Source organism: Calidris pugnax, unplaced genomic scaffold, assembly GCF_001431845.1.
Source record: "Calidris pugnax isolate Ruff unplaced genomic scaffold, ASM143184v1 scaffold25, whole genome shotgun sequence".
Classification (NCBI taxonomy): domain Eukaryota; kingdom Metazoa; phylum Chordata; class Aves; order Charadriiformes; family Scolopacidae; genus Calidris; species Calidris pugnax.
The window spans coordinates 4,610,774-4,636,570 of record NW_015090805.1 but is presented as its reverse complement, the minus strand read 5'-3'; the positions used below and the strand labels follow the sequence as shown (position 1 = coordinate 4,636,570).

Genomic DNA, 25,797 nt, shown 5'->3' with positions numbered 1-25,797 from the left:
ACATACCATGGAGGAAGAGAGACATGAAAACTCAACATCTTCTGTATTTCTAAATGTAGGTTTCCAGTGTTTATTATGATTACATGGACTTCAGGAGTTTATTTTGACCCAGGCATCCCCTTTTTGAAAGGGAAAACAAACCTGCAAAAGCAATCCCTCTGAATGAATTCAGTCTAGAGAGAAATTAATCAATTTCTCTCCAAAACTATTTACAGTTTTGAAAAATTGAAGTTTTAATAAGAAAAAAAAAATAGTTAATTGTGTTTTCTTCTGGCAAACCCTAAAATATCTGCTCGCATCCACGTGAAAAGTAATTGAGTGAGGTATTAAGGTTGACTATTGGCTCTTCTGGTTTTTATCATTCTTCCAGAGACTTCTAAAATCTACTCACCTAGAAAGACTGAAAAAGCACAGAAAACAAGCAGCAATGGGCTACCAAAAAAAAAAAAAAAAGGTTAAAAGAAAGTGGAATTTTTAACATACTCTTTATTCCACTCCTAAAACGTTACACCCAGGCACTTCTCGGTGTTATGTAACATGCACGCTGACACAATGACCTATGAAAAATTTATGATTTTATGAAAACCAGCAGCTTTCCACCCGTTCCTTAGATAAAGGCTGAAGCTTTGGGATTACTCCGCGGAAGACAATTAAGGCTCATTTGCTCGTCAAGGCTGATTTCGGGGGAGCCGGCTGCCCGCTCCCAGGCCCGGGCCGGTGCTGCCACCTGGTGACCGCTGCCGGTACTGCACCCATCTGCCCAGCCCTGCCGGCCGCTCCCCTGGCGGGTTCCTGCGGAAACCAACCCGGTCTGGCAGGGCATCTGCGTCCTGAAGGATGCTTAGAATCATAGAATCGTCTAGGTTGGAAGAGACCCTTGGGATCATCGAGTCCAACCATCTCCCCTACTCTACAAAGTCCTCCCCTACACCATGTCCCTCAGTACCGCATCTAAACGGCCCTTAAACACAGCCAGGGATGGTGACTCCACCACCTCCCTGGGCAGCCTGTTCCAATGCCCTATCACTCTTTTGGTGAAAAAATCTTTCCTAATGTTCAATCTAAACCTACACAGTGAGCACAAAAAAGGGCAGAGCACCACCCTCTCGCTTCACATCAGGGCTTGAGCGGAACCGACGTCCAGTTTGCCCTTCAGTTTTCCCTAATGATGTCAAAAAGAGAAAGGATAAGGAGAAAGGCACAAGGAAGGACCCACATTCCTGCTCCTATCTTCAAACATGTCTATGCACTTTCAATGGGAAAGTCTGATGGCTGCAGTGATTTCAATGAAGGGCCAGGTCTGAGTGGCACAGGTACATTTCTGTACAGACAGGCACTGTATCCAAGTTCTGAAACAGCCTGAACTGCTGAGCTATTCATATTGCTCCTGCACGGCCACTGGACCTTACCATGTGACAGGCAACTCCATGCTCCTTCGAGAGGATTCATGCATGATGTGCGGTCACCTGTACATTCTCTGAAATGGAAAAGTCCTGTGGTTTTCCTTCTTGAAAAGTCTAGATGATGCATCCTGCTGTAAGCCCATTTCGGAGTCTTCAGGGTAAGCAACATAGGTGGAAAATTCTCACTAAACATAACTGTGCTGTTTACAGCTTTACTTTGGCATTGGCAGGCTGTTCCCTGAGCTTACCATCTGGATTGTGAAAGTTTTACCTAAGTTTTCTTCTGTCTCTTTAATACCTGGAAACTGTGAGAAGTTTTCTTAATTCCCTCTTCTTTGTTCTTACTTGCCCCAACCACCACGGGCAAGTTCTTCTGTAGCCATCTTTGGCATTTCATCTTCTCAATGATTTAATTAGTGACAAAAATTGTGTACAAGAATTCAAAAAACCCAACCCTAGTTTCTCCAAACATTCAGCCTCAGATTCTAAAAAGTGACATTTCTGTTCTTTGCAGTGAGATGATAATAATCTGTTCTTTTTAGGACATGACCTCCAGTATTTGTCTTCATCTACAGGCAAAGAAATATTTTCTCCAACACCAATTCTACCACCCACTATTTTTAATTTCTTTCAATTTTTTAACCTTTATCACTATGTTGCATCTTGATGTTTTCATCCCATCTGAGGGCGCTTCATTTGTTGTCTTGCTGTTGATTTATCATTCCATATTACAGAGACATAATTTTGCAGTGCATGTTCAGAGTGATTACCACTTAATCTTTGCCTGCATTCTGTACTATCACTTGAAAACACTGAACTAAATCTATCAAAGATGTTTTAGAGCTCTGAAGTCCCTTTCCACTGCTGCTTTAATCAAAGAAAAAGAGCTCAATCTTCCTTGATGGGGCTATGCAGAGTTACGTGATCGAGGAATACAAGTGAAGTTTCAGGGTAAAAAAGGAGCCTAACAGGCAAGAATGACTTTCAAAACCTGTTCTGGAGCAGTTAGGTGGTTGGAAAGAAAGGAAAAGAATTAAAAAAAAAAAAGCCCAGAAACTTTTAGTCATACATGACCCTTGAAGGCATCCTTGCCTAGTCGACATCTCCAAATTCCTTAATGACTTTACCCCCCCAGAAAAAAAAAGAACAACAAATAAAGACAAATATTACTGTGGAAGATTAAATAAACCATGGTAAGAATTTCCACCAGACAGTTTCAATTCATGAATTATCTTTTACTATACAAATTCAGTGACGAATGACTAGCGATGGGGATTACCTCAGAGGAAGATGACTTCTTACCTGACTTGTTCTTGCACTCAATATCGTAGCCGGTGATTGGGCTGTTTCCATCAAATCCCATGGTCCATCTGAGGGCAATACTGCGCGCTCTCACCTCTCGGATTTCTATTTCAGGAGGGTCGGGGGGCTCTGAATAAACACACACACAGAGTTTTAGTCAGAAAACAGCCCATACTCCTAGTAAGGTAACATTAATGAGCGTGGCCCTGGCATAGTTTACTGGTGGTAAGCTCTCATGGCATTTTCTCCGGTCACTCATTAGTACCCTGAGCCAGTTAATCACCTGCTGAAGAATACTCAATAGAGGGAGGAGAAGTCACTTTTCAACTGGGAGTCACTGATGTAATCTTGAACACTGACTTCTGTTTAACCTTCTCATATGCAACAGAGAGTTGCATTTCCTTAAAAGCACTCATGCTAGAAAAGATTTTTGCCTTGAGCATCACGTTTCAGTGCTACCTCTACAGTTTTTAGAAAAGTGATAGTAGAAATATGAATACTATCCTTAAAAGTGCTAAATTAGGTGGGGGAGGAAGTAAAATTTCTCTCTCTGAGAATGTTTCAAAGTCTTCATTTAATAAAACAATAATTTGATAACAGTTTAAAATCCCAATAAAGACCCTTTCTGCCTCTAGAGTTAAGGATGTAAATAAATAGCATTTATACCCATTCTAATGGCCCTTTAAATTGTCAAGGCAGTTTAAATAAGTGGTGGTGTAATTGAGAACCTGTCCTCAACCTCCACCCGAATTTTTCAACATGGCTGCTTTAGGCATTTGGTGACATCTGGGGTTACTTGGAATCAAGAGAGTGGAAAAAGAAATTTGCGAGTCCTATAAATTTTTTGTGTGCGTGCTCAAAGGCATACAAGCAGAGGAACAAGCACGGTACAGAAATAAGCAGTGGCCAGTGGCTGAGTCCTGCCTGTGCTCCGCATCTCAAATACTGTCACCTCAGCCACCCTGGGACTTGCTGCTGTCTGCCTGAGCGAAACCCTGCGGGAGGGGAACCCCAACCCCAGGCATCATAGGTTCCTAGAGTTTGCAATGTGCAGACTGATTACAATTTATTTTGACTGGTTAAACTTGAAATATTTTGTTTAAAGTTCCACAGTAGGTTTAACATTTCTCTAGAGATAAAGTCAGATTGCTCTTGCTTTATTTCAGACTTGGGTTTTGAGCACAAATGCAACTCTCTACCACTTCCTCTGAAAAGTAACCAATTAACCCCCTCATATCCACTGGCCCTACTGAAGATGTTAGTTTTAAGTATCTTTAGTAGATTTTCAGCTAGTGTATTTAAGAAAAATGTCTCTTTATTAATTTGTACAGATCTAGAAAGACTCAAGCTTATCCTTTGTTTTTATTTAATCTGTGATGCTGGAAAATGAGAGACTGAGTATCTTAATGCAGCTCCTCATTTCTTTGACAATGAGGAATGGATTTAATTAGGAATCAGAGCCTCCCTCCCCCAACAGATTTCTGAGGATGGCATACACTTACTGTACTACAATAGCTGTGTTTTTTTCCTTACGTTGTCCTCTTCCTACCTTGCACAGTGAGCTGAATTATTCCACGATCCTCCCCATAAGAGTTGATGGCATGGCAGGAAAAGAAGCCAGAATCTTCACGCACGGTTGGCAAAATCTATAGGTGGTTTGAAAAGAAGTGATTGATTGAACAGCATGTGGAGAGAATAAACCAACAGCTTTTCTGTATGGTGCAAGAAAAATTGTACAAACTGTTTTACTTGACAGTAATAAATAGATAACGTGTGTTATACACATACATACATATGCAGAGTAAAGCATCCAAAATACTGAGACTTCTCAAGACTAGTAACACCTGTGTTGAGGAAGCAGGCTATCAGCTCTACATGTGTAGTCAGGAGTTGGAGCACCACCTATTCCTGTAGCGTCTCATTAGGAGTCTTGTTTCTAGTTACTCATGAGTGTGCCAAGTGTTTAACAGTTGGCTGAAATTTTCCATCCACAATGGTGCCTCCTGCTGCCTGCAAATTTTTTCCAGTTATTTCTGAAAATAACTCAAGTGGCTGCAGTCTGTGTGGAGGAAATAAAGGTTCAAATGCTGGTAGTGAACCCTGTAGTATTCAGCATGGTGCCTCATAGTGAAATTTTGGGTGGTCTTTCTCTTCAAAAGAAAGTCATACATAGTCTTTCAGTACATGATCATCATAATATTTTTCTACAGGACCACTGCTTCATTCAATGTACAATAGGGAAAGGATTTTTTAAAGGAGCACAGATTTCAAATACCATTTTCTTCTCATCCTTCAGTGTGCTGCTCCACACTTTATTTACTGCACACAGTTCAAACTGTGCCCTGAAGACAGACATACTCATTTTTTCATAGCCTTTTCAGTGTCATTCACCTATGCAGTACCCATTTCAGAAACAGGAGTGAATTTATTTTCATAAACCCTGACATCATGACGTGTATTACCACCATTTCATATGGGGAATTAAGGAACCAGACATATGATAATGTTTGTGGCTGCTTGACAAGTTGCCATGTATTAGCTGAGCCATGGTAACACCACGTGCTCTTTATTCCTCAGAAAAGCCAAGGTAATATGAGCACAATTCTCATTCACCACTTAAGATAAATGGTTTAATTTCCCACTTGCTACAAGGATATTGGACAGTTATCATCTGAGATGTGGTAACTTGTCAAGCTGTGTTAAGTTGCACGTGTGGCTGAGCTTTAAGATAGGAAAACAAAATTTTTCAGAGCCCAATTTGATACATCTACAGCCTTCTTCCCCCCCTCAGAGTCCTTAGCAATAAATAGCATTTCATGTGTTCATAACAGCTTCCATTGAGTTAAGCTGCAGCTATGAGGGCTTAGTACTTCTGCAAATCAGACCCCAAGGGCTCAAGGCAAGTACCTAGAAAACAAAGAACACACAATTATTGGCCACCTGTGAAAAGTTTAGTTTCAATGATCAGCCTTGCATCACACAGTGTCTTTCATTACTCAACCCTAATTCAACTCCAGAGAAAATCCAAGTCATGCCCGACTGAGGCAGGGGTCCTGCAGAAAAAGTAAAATCTGAGTATACATCTACACATCATATCATCATGCAGACATGCAAAAGCACTAAGTTAAAAGCTTCAGAGACAAGCTTAATCCTGACATTTTCTATTTTGGGGACATTTTATCTCTCAGAAGTCAAAGATTTTGTATGTAACATACATATGGATATAGAACACCACTACCGTACACAACTGCTTCAGAAGAGAATTCTCCAAGCAGGTCTCCAGCCTTCCAAAAAGAAATATTGTTGTGCATCCAGGCATTATCTTATTAAAGTCAATAAGATGAATGAGGGCAGAGAGGTATAGAGGTCTATCCTACAATTAAATATTATTCATAACACAAATACACTAATATGAACACAGTCACACATAGAATTTATTCTTCCTCATAGAAATCAATGAGAAACCTCCCTCACAGAGAGCAAAACCAGATTATTACTGGATATCATCCAACACAATTTTTGGCTAGTAAAGCAAAAGATATACCTTAAGAGTTACAGTAGAATATAGACAGTCAGCAGAGAGCTAGGGAATTATTTCCTTGAGCCTGGTAAAAGCGTTTTTAATAATGTGACTGAAAAATAGATAACCAATACTTTTGACTGAGTATCTATATGATTTTTTTTTAAAGTCTTTTAGATTTCATAAAAGCACATGTAAAAAGGCAAAGGAACAGCCCGATAACTTCATCGCGTTGGTAAATTTTAGATTTGAGTGGAAAAAGATGTATTCTGATGTATTGAGGGCAATGTCATAGGTCCACTTGCTGTAGGTGACACCAGAACAGCTAGAGTTTTCTTTGCTTCCATGGCATCTTGGGGAAACTTAGATCCCCCAAAAAGTGGTGTCACTCACATAGCCCCTTAATCTAACCCAGGTCAGCCACTTAGGAGTTAATGGAGTCCTACATACTGATTTGTCAGGCAAGTCAAGATGCATGGTTTCCATACCACCAGACAGCTGCCTGTCACAGAGGCAGAAGTGAAGATGCAGACTATGACCGTTAGCTAGATGGCTTGGTGACTTTGGCTACTGTGTACAGTAAGTGCCAAATACTACTGGCAGCAGTAGATACTACTTACATGTCTACATGTGCCTTTTACTTCCATCTCTCTTTGAATCCAATGACTAACCTGGCTTTGTAGAAGTCCCCACAAAGTGAAAGGGGGGTAGAAAAAGCATTTTAAAATGAGAGCATTTTTATCTCTGAACAGCTTAATGATTTTGGTGAAGGTAAGCCTGACACACGTGAGAGCTAGGGGTCAGATATTCACTCAGTGCTTATCAGCAGTGTACTCAAAACAGAGTTCTGCCACCCCAAAAGGGCAGGGTAAGGCATGAACCATGTTGCTCCCGAGACAGAAAGGATGGTGCTGTGAGCCAGTCTCTCTCTCTTGTTGTCTCTGCAGTGTGGGAAGATGGAGACTAATTTTTCTGGAGGATGGGATGCAGAGTTTTCCTCTACTTCCTCTTGCTGCCAGCTCCCCGGGGCTGCACCACAGGTGGAGTGAGTGGTGGGGGCTCCAACCTTGTAGGGCAGAGGTCGCTGTGCATCCCTACCAAAACCAAATCAAGCAACTCTCTCACACATGTAGATCAGTCGTGTGTCACTGTTTTCTTACCTGCAGAGTAGAGATCACTTCATCTCCAACTTCCTTCGTTGAAACAAGGTAACGGGACATTTCAGGGTTAATGATTCGGTCTTCTTTTTCCCAGCGGACTATGATGGGTTTCTCTCCATGTGCCGTGCAGCTCATCTCCTTCTTTTGACCTTGTGTTGCCAAGGTGGTGTTTGGATAGGAAGTTATCATAGCTGGAACTAAAACCAGAGAAAACAAACAAAAAAGATTGTTCTTCAGTGAGCTGACTAGTCTGATGATACAGGGTTGGTCCTTCAATCTGGGTCTCATTCAACTTGTCCATATTTGACCAGATGGCGAAAAATGTGAGAAATTACTTTCATTACTGTGTAAAAGAATCTTCTTAATATTGAAGACAGGCCTCAAAGGGAACTTAGCAGAGAGGAGCTGGGGTTGGACAGTAGGGCTGCAGAAACAAGAAGATGTGAATCCAAAGGAAGCCTGACTCCATTTGTCTTGCTGTTCATAAGGCAACATAATTAAAATATTCACATCACATAAATGTACTGTAAGCAATACACATTCAGATATGGGGTCAATAAAAAACTGATAAAAAATTCTTATTCCTTCTGATGAGCTATTGTTTTATTTGCTGACAGATATAGGGTCTCCCATTTTGTATGACAGTAATGTCCTATTAAAATGAGAGCTCAATTAAACCAGAAGCTGTACAAAATTCAAAGAAGGGCTCTGCGCCGAAGAGCTTACAGTCCATGTATGTGCTGAGTGCATAGTTAAACTGTACTGAACTGAAATTATAATTAAACTGACAATAAACCTAGCTTGATTTGTGTCTTTATTGCATTCAGAATGTATTTGCAGAAAGTTTGAACATAATTGTCAACTTCATTAACATTCAGGATTCTAAATAATTTTAACATTGAAAAAAGTATTTTTTTTACTAGCAAGAATAGGCTTAAACTGCAAGAATTTTCACATTGTGGAATAAAAATTTTCTGGAAATAGGAAATAAAAATCCTCAGAGTTATTTATTTACTGCAAACCGCTCAAAACATGGCATTTTTGAAACAGGATGGTCCCCTTGGTGTCCTCAGTAGCCTGTCCTTTTCCTTCCCAGGTGATTTGCCCACCAATGAAGAGCACCTGGGCAATTGTGAGTAAGAAGAATCAAAGCCCACAAGTCTGTCTTTCAGTTCTGCCCTTTCCCTGCTTGGGAGGAAGCTGGAAAGCCCCAGACAGCACACAGAACTGCTCTCTTCTGAATGAATCTGTCCAGTCCTTTCAAAACATAAGAGGTGGCAGTAAGTTCTTGCTCTCCAGGGCTGCCTCCTGCAATAGCTTCTCTCCTTATTTTTATGTATGAACATTTGCCTCTTATCAGAACAACTCACTCATTCCATCTGAACTTCTCTGGATCTCTATTTTAAGAAGAAAACATTAGCACAGGACCTGATTTAGGCCTTCCCGGTCTTTCCTCCTGCATGGATTGCATCTATTGCCACTGGACAATAAAAAAATCCTTATTTAAATGAATTACTATAATTGCTATTCTGAAATGCTAATACTTGGTGGCATGACCTTTTCACATGCCAGAGCTGTTGATGCTTGGATATGACAATATGTCAGGATGCAGCCCTTTCTGTTCAACGGCTTCCTGAACTAAAACAAACATATTTGAAAATTAACAGGGCTTTGTAGCTGTGGGTTAGAGTTACAAATAGGATCTAATTATGGGAAAAACTCTGTAAGGTCTTGTGCGAGACATGAGGCTCTTCAGGCACCGATGTGCATTAGTGATGAAGTGCATCTTGTTTAACTGTTTAGATATTAGGTACCAATTAGTTTTGCTAAAGAGAAGCATTCAAATAGATGAAATTATGAATAATCAGAATAGAAAATTATGATGAGTCTGATTCCATCTTCCAGAGAATGAGAATAGATTCAGTTTCATCTGCCATCTGCCCAAGCGCTAGTACCCACAAGGAGGTTACTTTCAGAAAGTCACTTTTTGCAGCCATTCCTCGTTGCATCCAAACACAGGAGCTAGTATACAAGGCATATGCAGCTGCAGGCCTGTGGGCCCTGTACATGCAGGTATGTGCACTTTAACATACCTCATTTGCAACACCTGAAATAGATCAAGATATCCTTTTATGCACTTTGCTCATCAACAAGACACCCAATTCAAATGAGTGGCAGGTTATTAAGGAGTCCACATTATCTTATCATTAGCTTATGGTACTACCTTCCTTCTGTAGTCTCCCAAGCCTCCCATATGTCCCTTCTTTCCCCATTTCCTGTACCTCTCCACAACTCCTCCTTTTTCCCTCCAGTCCAGTTCACCTCTCCTCTTCCTGTTGTAACATCCTCAGGTTCTCACACGTTCCCTAACCCCTACAGTAACATTTTCCTCCTCCCACTTCATTTCCCTTCCCTCTTTAAATCTTGCCAATTTATCAAGTTACCTAATTGGATATTCTTTACAGCTGCAGGCCTCCTTCCCATCAGTCTCTCCTACTTTGATTTCCCTGTCACCCTCTGGTGATGGTGGGAGCATGCACTTAGCCCACCTGGGAGCTGAGGGTCGGTGTGTGCCTCCCCTCAAGGTCCCCAAGCTCCCCAGGTGTCTTTGTTCCCTGGGCATGATGCTCAGCTTTCAGTGCAGGTGAGCCTTGCACTACTCCTCCTGCTTCTCGAGTAGGAGCACATAGTGTGCACCAACAGAAACTGGGATGTTTGGATTTGGGTTTAAATTCCATGAACCTTGAGGAGCCTGTCTCAGAGGCTCCTTCCTCAATTTCAAGTCTCCTAAACAGTTGCCTACCAACAGTCCCCTGATGGGTGACAGTGACAAATCAAACACCACAACCATCTTGCTTGCTTTTTAAAAAACAGAAGTTAGCTTATGAAGCTAAATTCTTTTTTCAACAAACTTTCTTAATAAGAAAAGCATAAAAAAATGCAAAGAAAGATGACTTTATTCCTTACATACAGCTTTATCCCTACTTATCCTTCCCTTCCTCTCACATAATCTTCCACACTGATTCCTTATTGCCATAGCAATGCCTCACAGCTAAATATTTCCCCTTCCTCCAAAGCTGATTTTTTACTCTTCACAATTTATCTCAAATGATCCTAAACCATAAGCTCTCCTTTTTATCTTCCTCTGTGTCAAAAGATTTCTGGTAACAAAGCCACATTCCCAAGGATATTTTAGGCAACTCATTCCTTCATCCTCCAACTATCTTTAATCAAATTACTGATGCAAATAACTGAGATAAATATGATGGCTCTTTACTGACAAAATAATCTAGAAAACTGTAAATAAGCAAACTAAATCTGTACTATATATGCATGAGAGATTCTTTTAGGATGCCTTAAAAAATAAAAAGCAAGGCATTTAGAAATAAATCAAGATGATTCAGATGCCATATTAAATGTGTGTATTCTTTATATATCTTCAAATATACATCATATACACATACATATAATGATATGTATATTTATACAAGAGAGTTTTGGAAGGGAAGGGCATATTACTGTGCATGTTCAAGGACTGCATAGTGTCATGTTGCAGGATTTTGGAGTAGACTTCCCTGTGGGACATACTTATACAAATCTCTCTCCTCTAGGGTTCTCCACATCTTTCTCTGAAGTATGTCACGTGGTGCTGGCCATTAGAGGTCTATTGGTCAAAATAGGAGAAAGCAGAAGCTACACTTTATGACAATTTCCATTTTCAAGGTATGCATATCAATGCCAGCAGCAATGTCTCTGGTTAAAGCTGGGCCTCCATTTGCAAAGCATTTATTTATTCCGTTTCATAATCAACCCATTATATTCTCCTTTCTTCGTGGCAACTCTTAAGAACTATGGAACTGACTCAGACAAAATAAGAACATTCTGTGCCACTCATTGAGAAAACTGAACCTGGACCTTTCCTGAGATTCAGTAAAAATTACTTAATCTTTCTTTTCTTGGCTACTGCTGAGCATTTCATCAGGAATGGAACGTAAATAAATATGAAAACATTTTATTCCTTTGACAAAGACTAGTCTCATTATCCAGAATAAGGAGGCTACAGTAAGTTGGGTGAAGCTTGAGCAAACTTACAGAAGCTTTTGAATTCTTTTAGAATAGACCTTCACAAATTACTAGAAAATTGAAATTCACATTCCTTTTAAAAAATCCATAAGGAGATGGAATATGTTAACACAAAAATAAGCATCTCATTTTTGTGACTACGAGTTATTTTCACCAAAAAAAAAAAGAGATATAATTAATGACGAATATTTTCCACCAATATTCACTGATCTTGTAAATGAACTTCATGTTTGTGACCTATTCAGGTTCAAATGTTGTGAACCTCCTCAGAGACCATGTTCTTTTAGGAGAAATGTTTTTAAAACTCAATTTCAAATATCTAAATATTTCATTGAAGTGAATTTAGAATGCAATATTTTACTATATTTCTTGAAATTAGTGATGCATTTGTGTAAGCAATGCAATTCTCAAGTAGAAATAATACTGGGTGATATATGTAAATAATCAATATGGCACGAATTTCAAATTTAAAAAGAAAATGCTTTTAAATTAATTGCCACTGAGGTTCCAGACTACAGGAAATAATTTCAAACACTTAGACCTCTGAATTTTGAGAAGAAAAGCAAAAAATGGATGAATTAATATGACAGACTGAATGACTTACTCAGCTTTAGTTTCAGGAGTCTACAGTGTATATTAAATAAATACAGAAAATTTATTGATAAATATGTTCCTGAAAATATTTTTAAAATAAAGCAAAACAACTAAAATGATCTTCTACCTTTAACCTGTCCTAAAAGGAGGGCTAGTAGCTTTTTATATGGTTCCATTAATAACTGTTGATGAATAGATTTCTGGACAATAGGCAAGAACTTCATTAGCAGTTCTATTAGCAAAATAATTGTCTAACAGAACAGTATGAAAAACAGTGCTGCCATGGAAAAAGGGACTGTGCACAGTCGAAACTGCATCTTTATGTTTCAATTTAGTGAACAGTTACATCTGTGAGAACTATGATGTATACATAACAGAGAGAAAATATAATGCAGTTGTGATCAGTCTGTGTCCCAGCTACCTGTTTGCATTATAAATCCTGTATCAAAACAAAAGACTTGTGTATGTAAAAACTGCATTATTAGGATTCTAGGACAGCCACATGAGGTAATCTCTGAAAAAAAGTTAAAAAAAAATAATCACTGAGCGGGAATGAATAAAGATTCTGTACACCCTAAAATACCATTATGGCTAGATATTCCACTGATATAAATGAAGTTACTTTGATTATAAGTATTATTCAAACATGTGTTTCCAAGCTAGAACAGGCCTTGTTTGATGCTAAGCTTTAATAAGAATGACAATGATGTCTTGAGTACTTGGCAGCTCTACCAGCGCCTCGTGATCTGATTGAGTATGTCAGGGTAAAGGCTGTGAACATTTAGGGTTCATATCTTATTCACTCAGAAGTGGTTTCAGGGCACATTATAGGAAAAGAAGTTGATTTATTTTGCATGACAACTATGAATTTTAACCAAAAGACACATTAATAAAATAAAAAAGGTCTTTTCTCTCAAACCGCAAAGGCAATCCTTTCCTCTTCCTCATGTCTTTTCTTGCATTAGTTTTATGTTTGTACAGTGCAAACTGCTGTCTTCAAATGATACACATGAGACCAGCAGCTGCTTATATTTCTCGGTCTTTCCTTCGACTTTGACATGGTTCTGAAATGAATGTGACTTTCTTTTGCTTTGCCATGCAGCTTCAATTCCCATTTTGTCTAACTGCACTTCCTAATAACCACGAGAAAGAAAATGGGAAATGATAAGCTGACAGCTTTGTTCCCTGCAGTCAGTTATAGTAAAAGCCTCTGGAAATTTGTTACAAACTATGGTAACCCACTAGGCACCAGAAAATCAGTTTCATCAAAGCTTGACTAATTGTCAAAATGAAAATAAGTGATTGAAAATCTACAAAACATTAAATTAACATGTATAAAATTGTGATTTATGAAGACTTAGACAAAGAAAATCCTCCTTCACAATAAATTAATGGATATGTTGTTGCTACCATCATTGCCATTGTAGAAAAGTGTGGATGCCTAAAAATTAGTATTAGAAACATGTATCCATTGAGTATAAATTTCTTGTGCTACTTTCTATTCCAAATCAATTATAATCTTTCATCACCCTGCATAAAAGTCAGGCTGGAAAGAGCAGGAATGTTAAATAGTTAAAACTAGCAATATAGAATTTTAGATAACTTCTCCAATGCTTTGATCTTAAATTGAATTCAGTCTGCCATCAAGATGGCATCAAGTTTTAATGTTAAATGAGAGGGTTATTGCTATCGTAATTGTAAAGTACAGCGTTCTAATTTTTTGTGACTTACTGAATACAAATCAGTAAAAAACAGAGATTGTAGAGCCACTTGGGAGAGTGCTCATTTTCTTACAAGTTGTTATGCTTTAAACTTTCCATTTATGCCCTTTCATTAAAAATACCCGAACAGTTTACAAGTTCAAAAAAAAAAAAAAAAGGGCAGAAAGTCACTGAAAACACAAGCTTTGCTTTAATCAGGATATATTTTATGACCCAGCAGTTCCCATGGGTCTTTTAGACTTTGGAGGCTGTGAAGTGACATGTGTAAATGCCCCTCCCAGGGGAAGAGAAGCAAGCACTAATTGAGGTATTGACGGGTTTAAATGAAGCAGAAACACACTAAGAAACTCTGGCTACAACAAAAATGAGTATTGGTGAGCAGTGCATGCTGGGATGTTAATGGTTTTCATTCACTGCTCATTCATGCAAGTAAGTATACTTTTAAGCACGGTGACTTGGGTCTATAACAGCTCAGTTCTGAGCTAAAAAGCCATGAAATACTATCTGCTGGCGTATGAGAAGGAGAGCTCTGGTAGAACTAGTCTCGTCTAGCCTTTCAGAGTGAATTACATTTTTATTGTCTAGATAGATAAGGGTAGACCAATAGCATCTGATATTCTGATGATGGGAACAGAATCCAGATGTATTAAAATCTGCAAATAGAACTCTCTCCATATTTATGTAGGCATTCCCTATACAAGAACATTAACAACAACAAAAATTATATTCTGTATATTAATACTAAGAGAAGAGTGTTATTGCATTGTATATATACACCAAAGCATTCACCTGTGCATGGAGGTAAAGCATGTTCACAGAACAATCTGTGGCATCCTTCTCAACCTAACTTCAGGTGGCTAAAAATTAGTCATCTAGTCCTTTAGCTAGTCAAATGAGGACTCCTTCTACAGCAGTCCTTCCTTGGGGAGAAACAAGACCTTCCAAAGGGCCATTCATCTTGCCTAAAAGATGATGAATGGCTTCTTACTGATGCTAAAAAGGAGCTCAGGGTGAGCTGCTTAGACTTTTACAACCAACCTTTAAAAGTCTAGCTTAAACTCAGGTGAATCCAGTGCTAAAGATCTAATCTTAAATTCTGCGTTCTGAGGAGATTTAGGATGTCAATAAATGCCACTATTTCAGGAAAGACAGGAAAGGAGATTCAACTGGGGAGAATAAAAACCTAATAAAAAACTCTGAAGATATTTATTTTAATGGACATCAACCTGGGTTTTTTTTAGTCAAAATTCTAGTATTTGCCCCTTGTCACAGCGACCATCTGGGCATGATTTGGGAATGATCTGACCATCTATGGAGTATTAGCTCTGCTTGTTGATGAAAAACAACAAACTTGATTCCTGATCTATTCTATCTTTTATTTTTCACTATGGAGTCTATTTTTATTTTTGCTGCTTAGCATGTTACCAGCTTCTACAGGGAAAACAGATCTGTTAAATTGGTCAGTAAATGAAAATTTCCAGAAGAGTGGGGAATCATCTTAAAGGCTGCGCAGTCTAGGAAAAGCTGATAGGTAAATTGTGTGCCTAACAATTTTTTTTAATACATATCTTACAGAAAGAAGGAATAATGAGCAAAGAGAAACAAAGAGGGATTAGATAAACACCATATTTCTAAAGTAAAGATGTCAGTATAATACTTCTGTGAGTTACATTTGCCCATAAATAAGCAGCAGCTCTCACAGTAGAAAATCCGGAAGGAAAATTCTCACTTATTTTGATTAAATCTAAAATTAGAACCCCCCTTAGGGACTTTTTGTGCTTTTTACATTCATTCCTATCCTATCTTTGCAGTGTTATCGAAACTAAAGGCTAGGCCTTTCCACTGAGTATTTTGGGTCAATTACATTGAACAATTAATAAAGCTTCCAGACAAAAGCAACAGCTGACAATTTGGCTCCAGTACTCAAATGCCTAAGGCCAGCAGAACTGCACCCTAACTTGAAACAGGGTTATAGTTATTTTGGCTTAATCAGAGTGGCCAATATGCTCATCCAGCTGTGAGCCAGAGAACAAGTGATAAGGAGTTTTAAAGCCAAATTTTATACTACTGGTCAATGCTGACAGTGTCCTGCTGTATAACTGAGGTCCTATTATATAACTGAGGTCAAGGGGAGTGTGTGTGTGTTTGTACTTGCATGTTTGCATACGTGCCTGTGTGTATGAGAGGGAAAAAAATGTTTTCCATGGCATCAAATAAGGAGAATTATTTCATTACCTGGAAAAGGAGACAAAGCAACCCTCATCGCCTTCTTCCCTTGACCTTCAGCTGTCCTGTGGATTTCTCTTTTCAATACACTCTTAAAAAAAATGTTTCTATTTCTCTGGAGACCATTTTTACCCGTCGGCCAAGGAAAGACATCGTAAATACTAGTGTTTCAGGCAGGAGTAAATTATAGCCATCCATCTCATGAACAAAGCACATGGCACAGGGCTGCAGGTCACTTTCCTCCACAGTACCTCCCTGCAGCACGAACACTATAAGGAGTTCAAAGGACTCAGTTTATTTTTATCCTTTAAATTGTGTTTCAAATTAATAGGAACTCCCATTCTCTCTTCCACATACAGGAACAAACACCCAAAAGCAGAGGCCAAAATGGCAGTGGTGATAATGTAACCACCAGCAAAGTAAGAAGGAAGTCATGCTTCTAAGCATGACTTGACATCTTACATACGATGGATGTTAAATATGATAAACGAAGTCACTAGTTCCAGGGGCAGCACGAAAATGCCTGCTTGATTTTCTTTTTAACCACATTGTCAAATGTTTCTTTTTCAATCACATCCTTAAAACACACACACACATACATACACACATAATCTGTACTTTGATCTAAACTTGCTATTGAAGTTATTAAATTATACTCATACAAAGAGTTTGGCTTTAGGAAATCCAGGAGTTTTAAGAGCTGATTTGGTGATTTTGTTTGTTTTTTTTTTTTTTTTTTAATTTTGAAAATCATATTCCATTATAGAAGAAATAATCACTTATGGAATATCGTAGGTTTATGCACTATATAAAAACCTTATCAGTCACATACACAGGGAAGTCAGGTTTTATGTTCTGGTTTTATTGGAGTGGTCTTGCTCTTTCTCTGAAGTATTTTAGAATTTCTTGTAAGTTGGTAGGAAGCTTTTCAGAACTATTACTGTTGGGACTTTGGACTAACTTTTTTTGTTAGAGAAAGAATTTCTTTGCTCCAAAACTTTTTATAAGAATGTGGTCTCTTCGACAAAAGGAATTGCTGAAAAGGGTTTATTAGCTCAGCATTCAATTACTGGTCAAAAGATGAGGAAAAGAGACTACAAACACTCAGAGTAAGCAGTACAGTCAATGATGACTCCCTATTTGAGGACACATCCTTGCATCTAAATGCCTCAGCCCCTCCTTGCCAAGCTTCTTCTTTTTTAGCATGACAAACATTTAACTGTATATGCAGGCTTGGATAAAGTCAACAACACACAAAATGTATAACAAGACAGACTAAAACTATTAGTTCATTATCTTCAATTAATATTTGACTTTGTTGGCAAAATGAAATATATCTTATAACAGACTGAGAAACACTCATCCCACTATAGTTTATAACTTGGCTGTAAGGACATCAAGATGAAAGAACAGCTAAGCAAAACTTTGAAATTCATTTCTCCGCATCACATCTAACCAATGTTTCTTGGGATAGCCTCCCACTTTTTAGAACTATACAGAAAGAAAGGGTTTGTTGGTCCTTAGTTATATCTCAGCACTGCCCAGTAGGCTGGATGGGTGGTTCAGGCTTGGAGACTAGCAATCAGGGCTTTCATGTTCCCCACTGTGAAAGTAGGATGCCCTACATTTCCTTCATCTGCAACAGGCAATCTGAAAAAGGCGAAAACTCTGGCTGAAATGGGGGTTTCAGGATTTACCAGCCCTCTGTGATGAAGCTGAAGACCCTGAGCGTGCCTGTGGTTTGACACCATGGTTGGGAACAAGCTCTGACTTCCACAGCTCTTGATTCAGCTTTTACTACCATCTTCCTGAGACATTCCTGGGAGGATTTGTAGACAGCTGTGGCTGTTCTGGTCCCTCAGAACCTGGTTCCTGGGCAACAATTTATGTGTGAAATCTACCGATGGGGAGCCAATGGATGGAATTTTTGGAGTATTTCTAAGCATTCATTTTCAACTGTTATCTGTGCAAAAATCTAACATTTCAGCTTTCTGCCCACAAAAACATTGGAAATTATACAGCAAAATGAAATAATAATTTTCAGCAAGCCACCATTCATAATTATAATTTCCCTATGACATGGAACTCTTCTGTTTATTCATAAAGAAAGGCAAGAGCCATCAGCTGCTGTGCAAGCCTCCCTTCTTGCTAATCTGTCTCTGTTAGGAAACCAGACTCAGAGCACCAAGCACTTTTTAGACACTAATGCTACTTCATTCACCATAAATGCAGACAGATTTCAAATACTGTCTAAGAGGCAAAAGACACTGCTTTCCATTATCCGCTTCACAGGCTCTTCAGTTCCTTGCATGACCTGACTAATCAGATACATGGCCAATGGCTTAAACAACCTTGTTTTTTAAATTGTAGAAGCCCTCTATTAAGCAACAGTTAGAGCTACTTATCTTATAAAGACTATGATATAAGCATAAAAATAGTACAGTTTGCTTTAAAACTTGGTACTGTTCCTTCACCCACTCCAGGACCTTTCACCAAATGAGATCTCCCAGTTAAAACTGGTATAGTTTATATAACTGCACTGAAAGCAGGAGAAGAAAAGGTGTATATTACAACTCTGAATTTGTCCAAAAATCAGACCAATGTATTAAAAAAAATCTTCAAAATGCAAATTCTGACAGCAAAGGAAAAAATTCATTAAAAACCTCAAAACTGAATCTTTTTTTCTGCCAAAAAATACTAGAACAATTGTTCAAATTCATGGAGCTAAAATCACTCTAAGGAACGTGGATTTCCTTGTGGTCACCTGGGAATACTTTCCTGACTCTAATTCATTCCATGAGGAGCTGAAAGAATAGCTTTGCCAAGTAAAATATAATGCACAAGGTTATAGTATTATTGAATCAGAGGCAAAAAATCTCTTATTTACCATCAAGTAAAGTTATCACTGATTTCTATTTAGCTTCTAGCCAGCTTCTTGTTTAACCAATTTCCCCATGGATGAAGGCTTCTCGGTTTCTTACTAAAAACAGACTGCATGATTGATGGGCAAGACACAATCTAGTGTTGCATACTCATGCTACTTTTCTTCTGCACGTAAGTACAGAAACCCAGTTTTTTTTTTTGATATCTGTTTGTAATGAAAGATATATCATATTACCTAAGGTATATAACCTGTAAAGAACATCCTGAGATTTTCTCTTGAGAAACTCTTGCACTTCTGCTCTCTGTTAATTGATGGAAAATACGTCTGATTTTCGAAATCTGGCATGAAAAATCTCTTGTTGTTAAAGCTACACCTTTGTCCTACAGTATTTCACTCAGAATTCACAGTTGAAAGATGCTAAAAAAATGACAAGACTTTTTCACTTTCCTTACCAGTAAGATAAATTAAAACAATAACGATATCAGCATGATGCCAAACTAGTAACTAAATATGAATGTTCTGAAATGGTAGGTGCTGTCACTGTCAAAGCAGCTGCAACTGCAACTCTAAACTGGGACAAAACCACCAGACTGGCACATCATCTCAACTACTTATGTAAGGAAAAGTGTGATAAAAGCAGATTGCTTCTCCACCCCAATTTATTTTATTTTCTTTCTTTTCTTTTTTTTCCCTGTAGTAAGTGGGTCATTGATTCCATTGGATACCTTCAGGTCATCTTGTGGACAGCAGTTTTTTCCCCTTAATTCCTAGGAAAGAGAATGGGTGACTATTCAAGCAGGTCTCTTTCTTGCTTTGTCCATCTCCAGATCTAGCAGTTGGCTCAAAGAGTTTGTTCCATTTTCCACTTGCATTGAATCCTGCAATTTGAATGACTGAAGTCTATTTTGAAGACTACTGAAGAGTATTCAGACTCTACTGCTGGCAGAATTTAAAAATATGTAATAATTAAAGTATGTACAGAACTGTAAGATATCCTCTCTGGATTAACCTTATATGGATTAAGAAAGAAACTTATTTTAAAAGGTAAATTAAAGCACCCAAAAATTCAAAAAACAAAATAACTGAAACTTCCAAACAGTCTCCTATTTTGCTGTGATTATGTTTTATGATACATTCTTTAATTACACAAACTTCATTTTCTCACATCATCAGGCCTCCTTTATTACAGAAGGCAGGTAGTGCTCAGGGTTACGCAGCTAGTGAATGATGCTACTTCTCTTATTTCTGCCTTATTTTTGATCACTTGGTTAGAGAACAGTGAATGAAATGAATCAAGGGAGCAGACTTGTCTTTTGGTGAGGCTAGCTAAATGCCACATAGGATAATTTCATTTTATTCTATTTTCTGTGGCAAAATTAAGGTTTCCTAGAAGGTTACTTCCCACCTTTGACAGAAGTTGTTATGTTCCTTCCTTTATTTCTAGGTGTTCAAGTTGCTTTGCAAAATTGCCGAACATTCCTGATTGCAGCTGAAGTCTTCCTAAAAATATGCCTTAATTTTCTAGACAGTCAGTTATTTCTACAGATAATATGTGGTATATGGTTGCTGTCTTTTGAGGTAGTTACACAGCTAGAAAAGACCCAAACTCATATTTATCAAAGGTTTTCCAAGGATAACTTGGAAACTTCTTAAAATTGTGTGTTTCCTGAAATGTTTCTGTATTTGTGTTGTGTACTTGACTCAGTTGTTCTGTATGAGTGGCATCAACCAAGAGACAGAGCCCAGAACTAGTCTTAGAATGAACAGCTCATTAGGAAGCAGAACTCTAGTGAACTGTGTGAAAAAAAAAAAGAATCCATATGAAATATGGATATGAATATCTGCAGCACTGAAGAAAAGAAAAGCCTTCTCAGCCCTGTGTCAGTTAAATACATTTTTAATACTGCTGCTAACAAATAATAATCCTTTGATTTTCTTTCCAAAAGCTTGAAAAGTTGCTGGCAGCTCCAGTAACTCTTCCAGTTTCTATTGTCAGCTCTGCCAGCCTCACATAAATCTCACTAGTCTCTCTCTCCAGAGCTCATGTTCCTTGCCTCAGATTTTGCCAGAATAAATCCCTATAATGTCACACAGCTTTTCTCGCCCACCTAAGTTTACCCTCCTGTCTGAGCAGGCCCCTGTTGTGTTTTTTAATTAGATGGTGTCCTTTGCAGAGAACAGGACTTTAAGGCAAAGAGGTGAAAAAAGGGTCACTGGTAATTTATTGCATGTATCAGGGCTGAGCTAGCTGGTAACTGCAAGACTGTAAACCTGAATAATTAGTTTTGTAGGGAACATTGGGAGATTTGGTACTCCAGGTGAAAATAGAAAGGAAACAGAATCATTATCTTAATCCTATCGAAACCTCTCAGGAAGTGTAAAAACAGGTCAAGAGTACCCATGTCACTATTACTGGTAAGGAAAGACATAATTCAAGAAGAGCCTCTGAGATGTTTTTCTACTTCTCTTTTGGAATCACCTAGAACCATAGAGTTAAAAAAATCTAAACTAAAATGGTGATTTAGAGACTAGTCTTTCAACTTCAAATTTTCTAAAATATTTGCATGTCAGCTATTTTTGACTGGCTTCAGCCAGGCTGGGTGGCTCATATGTATTTTTTATGTAAAGTAGCATCAGCATCAGGAGGCCACGCTTCTTGAAATCCAATGTTTAGGGAAAGATGATGGTAGAGCAAAGTTTGGGTAACAACCTTCATCTACATTGTTACTGACAGCCAATTACTGCATGACTAATGAAGCATTATTGTTATCATCAGAGCATCTAAAGACACCGTCAGTGGATTAAAAAAACCCACAGCTCTGTAAGATTATGATATTGACAGCTCTTCTATGGAGCTGTTTGCCAGCAGGTCCCACGTAACCCTACGGAGGAGGCAGCATTAGAGGAAGAAAGCTCCTGGCAGCACTGTAACAAGCAGCCTTTGCAGCCCGGGGAGAACCATTCAACCTTTTTGTGCTTGGTGAACCCATGGCTCTTGGCAATTTTGCACAGCTTACTTCCGGAAGAAGAATAATCACATTTCTCAGTTCAGTAAAAGAGAAACAGGAAAACCAAAAATACATAGCTTAAACAATTGCCACTTTCGTAGTTCAGAAGGAAAATTTTTAAACTGCCAAAGAGTAACACGGCCAAAATCCAGAGGTAACAAAAGTGAGTTCAGTTTCTCTTATTGAAGTGGGCTGTGCAGAGGCAAAGCTCAGAAGGGTTTAGTAGTTACGTGTCGTGGGATACCTGCTGGTCCTGCCACCTCAGATAATGGGAGCAGCCCTGTTCTTGCAACTGTCAACAGCAAAACCCACCTGCCAACCACGGGCTTGAAATTGTTGCTGTATCACAGCAGGGATGTAAGTGAGATTGCTCACACTTCCAGAGCTTGATAGGCCACATGGATGAAATTCTGGTCCTGAAGAAGTCCAGGGGAGCTTTGTCACTGACTTTTGCTTGACCCGGATTTCATTTGCTAAAATAAAGCACTGGCAACTCTCCTACAATCTTACTATCCAGTCCTCATACAAGCTAGAAGTGAGGTGCTGAAAGAGAACGAAACTGTAGAACATTAAATTAATTAATTCCTTTCTGTTTATGTTTAATAAAAACAAGGAAAAAAAATCGCCCAAGGTCCTTAATATTGCCTATTACTATGCATATCCTCAATTCATGACTAATGCATTTTAATTCAGTCACAGCATATGCTTTAAACAATTCAGTGCTGCATTATGTGCTGCACTTGAGATGTTCAAGATCTTAATTGTTTGTTCTCTCCGGTATCCCTCACCCAAGAAGTTAATGAAAAATTCAGTCATGATGGTACTGTTTATGACATACATAGCTGTGACACATGATAATTTCACAATCATTTCAAGACACCATGTGGTTTCTTTTGACATTTTGTGACAGGCTGTGTTATCAAGCACAATTGTTTGCACAGGAAACAACTGTAACACGTGGTCCTGGGGACATTATGTTATCTCCTGATAATGATGTCATTAACATGTGTATACTATAATTAATGACTACAAGAGTGATTCATTTGAGTAAGGCTTATGAATCCATTTCATCTAAAAAGGGAAAGAAAACCTATAATCATTTGGGCTCAGATCCTGAAAGCTACTTACTTGCAACCTGCTGCAGCTACACTGGGTAACCCATTAATTGAGGCATATTAACCAAGAAGCATTTATTTCTCAGTTATATTACAGAAGCTTGGATTAGAATCATTATCATAATGATTGTTCTCATAGAGATCAATGAGAGAAACAGGAACCTAGCAGTGCTCCAAACCCTTTTGTCACTCTATCTCCTACCAACAGTAGCCAGAAAACAATTACAGTTCATCAGTCTACATAGCTAACATAATGGCGATTGAAGACATGGCAAAGTAGATGGCAAACCCACTGTGGTTAATGCCATCCCCTCATTCTCCTGTAAGCTGTAAGACAGAAAAATACACTTCTTTCATCCTTGTCTGCATGCCACATGGGAGGAAAACCATCTTAAAGGCAGTTTGGATGTGCAGCTTTCTTATATAAGCTTAATAGTTTCTACCCCTCACTGTTATAATGGGCATCCTCTTGACCAGGTAAAATATAAACCATTTTTGTATTCATATTTTTCCCAATATATTTGATGGCTTGATCTCCTAATGTTAGTCATACCATGGTCTTAGCATAATGTCTGTTTTGCTTTCACCACAAACTCATGTCTCTTTTTCACTGCCTATAGCTTCCTAAAAAAATAGATATATTTAGACCCGCAACGTTTGTTTTCAAGCCTGATAATCCACTCTTCTCCCTTAAGGCTAACAAAATCCCACAGAGACTTTTTTGGTTTATTTGGATTTTCAGAGGGCTGTGTTTGGGCACATAAAATATTTTCATGAAGATAGCTGCATACAGAAACAGCCACACAAAAATAGCTGGGAGTGAATGAAATTTCCAACCTGCCACAGATACAGTCCTCAGGAAAACTGCCTACGATGTGTCTAAAGAGATTACCATGAGACTTGGATCCCTGTGAAGATGTTTGAAAATAGACTGCTTGCAGAAGCTATAGCCAATGAAAGCTGGATGATGCTGGATCCTTCAGATAGATAGATTAAAAGAGGACAGGAGGGAGCTGGGAATCTGTGAGCAGACCTGCTCCTCCCAGCAGCCCCCAAAGCACAAATTTTTGACACGGTTCAAAGATGCACGAAGAACCAGCTAGGCTTTTGCAGAATAGGGCTATGGGCTATGTTCCTGCAAAACAAAATCAACAAACTGGTTGGTGGTTTTTTTGACACTGAGTCAAAATCTACATGTCACATATTATTCATTTAACTTTTTAATTGAAGTATTTTTTGTAATTATTGATTATACCATCCTTAAAACCAATAAATTTATAGAAAATGCTACCAGAAGGACAAATAAAATCTATACACCCATACAAAAATACTGGAACTGTATGTAGAAGAAATAAGGGAATATATATTAAGTATTTCTATTGCAAGTAGATCACAGGCTTAATTCTAGAAAGGCAAAAACAAATGCAATTTTTTCACATATGCAAAACAGGGATGTCAGTTTACTGTAAATTTAGAACCCTGACCTGACTCAACATTATGAGGCAAACATGCTGATAAAAGATTACTCCCAGCAGATAATGTCTATACATTTTAAATGCTATGCAGATTGGCGTACCATTTAATACTGCACAAAATTTAGCTGGGAAACATATTTTTTCCTGAAAATAGTCAATGGAAACAATATGTCAAGGGTTGCTATGAGGTTACTTTTGCATTAAAAAAAAAAGGAAACTTAGGACCTTTAAAGGAATTAAGGAAGTGCCAAGTAAATCAGATTTAAAGCAAACAGGCAGTTTTTGCTGAGAAAAAATTGCATGGTACACACAGAGCATGCCAGACTTAAAACCCATTCCATAAATTGCACAAAGGCTCTGAAAACTCCTCATGTACTATCTTGTTCAAACATATAATCATCATAGAATCATAGAATCATAGAATGGTTTGGGTTGGAAGGGACCTCAAAGATCATCGAGTTCCAACCCCCCTGCCATGGGCAGGGACACCTCCCACTAGACCAGGTTGCTCAAGGCCACATCCAGCCTGGCCCTGAACACCTCCAGGGATGGGGCATCCACAACTTCTCTGGGCAACCTGTTCCAGTGTCTCACCACCCTCATAGTAAAAAATTTCTTCCTGAGATCTAATCTGAATCTTTTTTCTTCCAATTTAAAACCGTTTCCCCTTGTCCTATCATTACCCTTCCTGGCAAAGAGTCCCTCCCCAGCTCTTCTATAGGCACCCTTCAGATATTGAAAGGCTGCTATAAGGTCTCCCTGGAGCCTCCTCTTCTCCAGGCTGAACAATCCCAGCTCCCTCAGCCTGTCTTGGATACAGTTTCCATGTCTTAAATTTCTTTGAAGTACAAGAATTAAAAAACCAACCCCCTCCAAATCGCTATATTGGCACAGAAAAATATGTTTGCCTGGGTATCCAATGGTTCTTGGGGAAACTACCCCACTATCTTTATGGGGAGTGACCAAAAAAGAGCACAGATCCCCCCCAGATTTGAACCGGTTGAGATGCTTTATAACACTTTATATAATATGATTCTCTCTTTTCCTTTTTCTGGGCTTGAAAGCATGGAAGTTACTCTGATGTAAGAGTGTAACTTCCCTCGAGGTCACTCACATTTCAGCATGTATGTAAAGTTCCCTGGGTTAGCTTATAATCACGCTGCATGAGAAACAAGCTAATGCACTGGGAAGTCAAGCTGTCTTGATATAAGCAAGTTGGAAGTACATGATACATCCCCTAAATGTACTCTAACTCCTGTGTCTTCCAGGCAACAGTATCCCTGGATGGCCCCAAATTAAACCCCTG

At 38.6% G+C, this 25,797-nt stretch overlaps 1 protein-coding gene across 2 annotated transcripts in view; it reads right to left on the bottom strand.

The window, feature by feature from the left end:
• The window catches only part of DSCAM (Down syndrome cell adhesion molecule), a 484,086-nt gene that overhangs the window by 110,746 nt on the left and 347,543 nt on the right, over positions 1 to 25,797 (bottom strand). For both annotated transcript variants that reach the window (XM_014938224.1, XM_014938225.1), the window contains 3 exons: positions 7,386 to 7,582; positions 4,255 to 4,351; positions 2,706 to 2,834 (listed from right to left, as the gene is read on the bottom strand). In XM_014938224.1, coding sequence (XP_014793710.1) covers positions 2,706 to 2,834; positions 4,255 to 4,351; positions 7,386 to 7,582 — 423 coding nt within the window. The remainder of the gene's footprint in view (positions 1 to 2,705; positions 2,835 to 4,254; positions 4,352 to 7,385; positions 7,583 to 25,797) is intronic.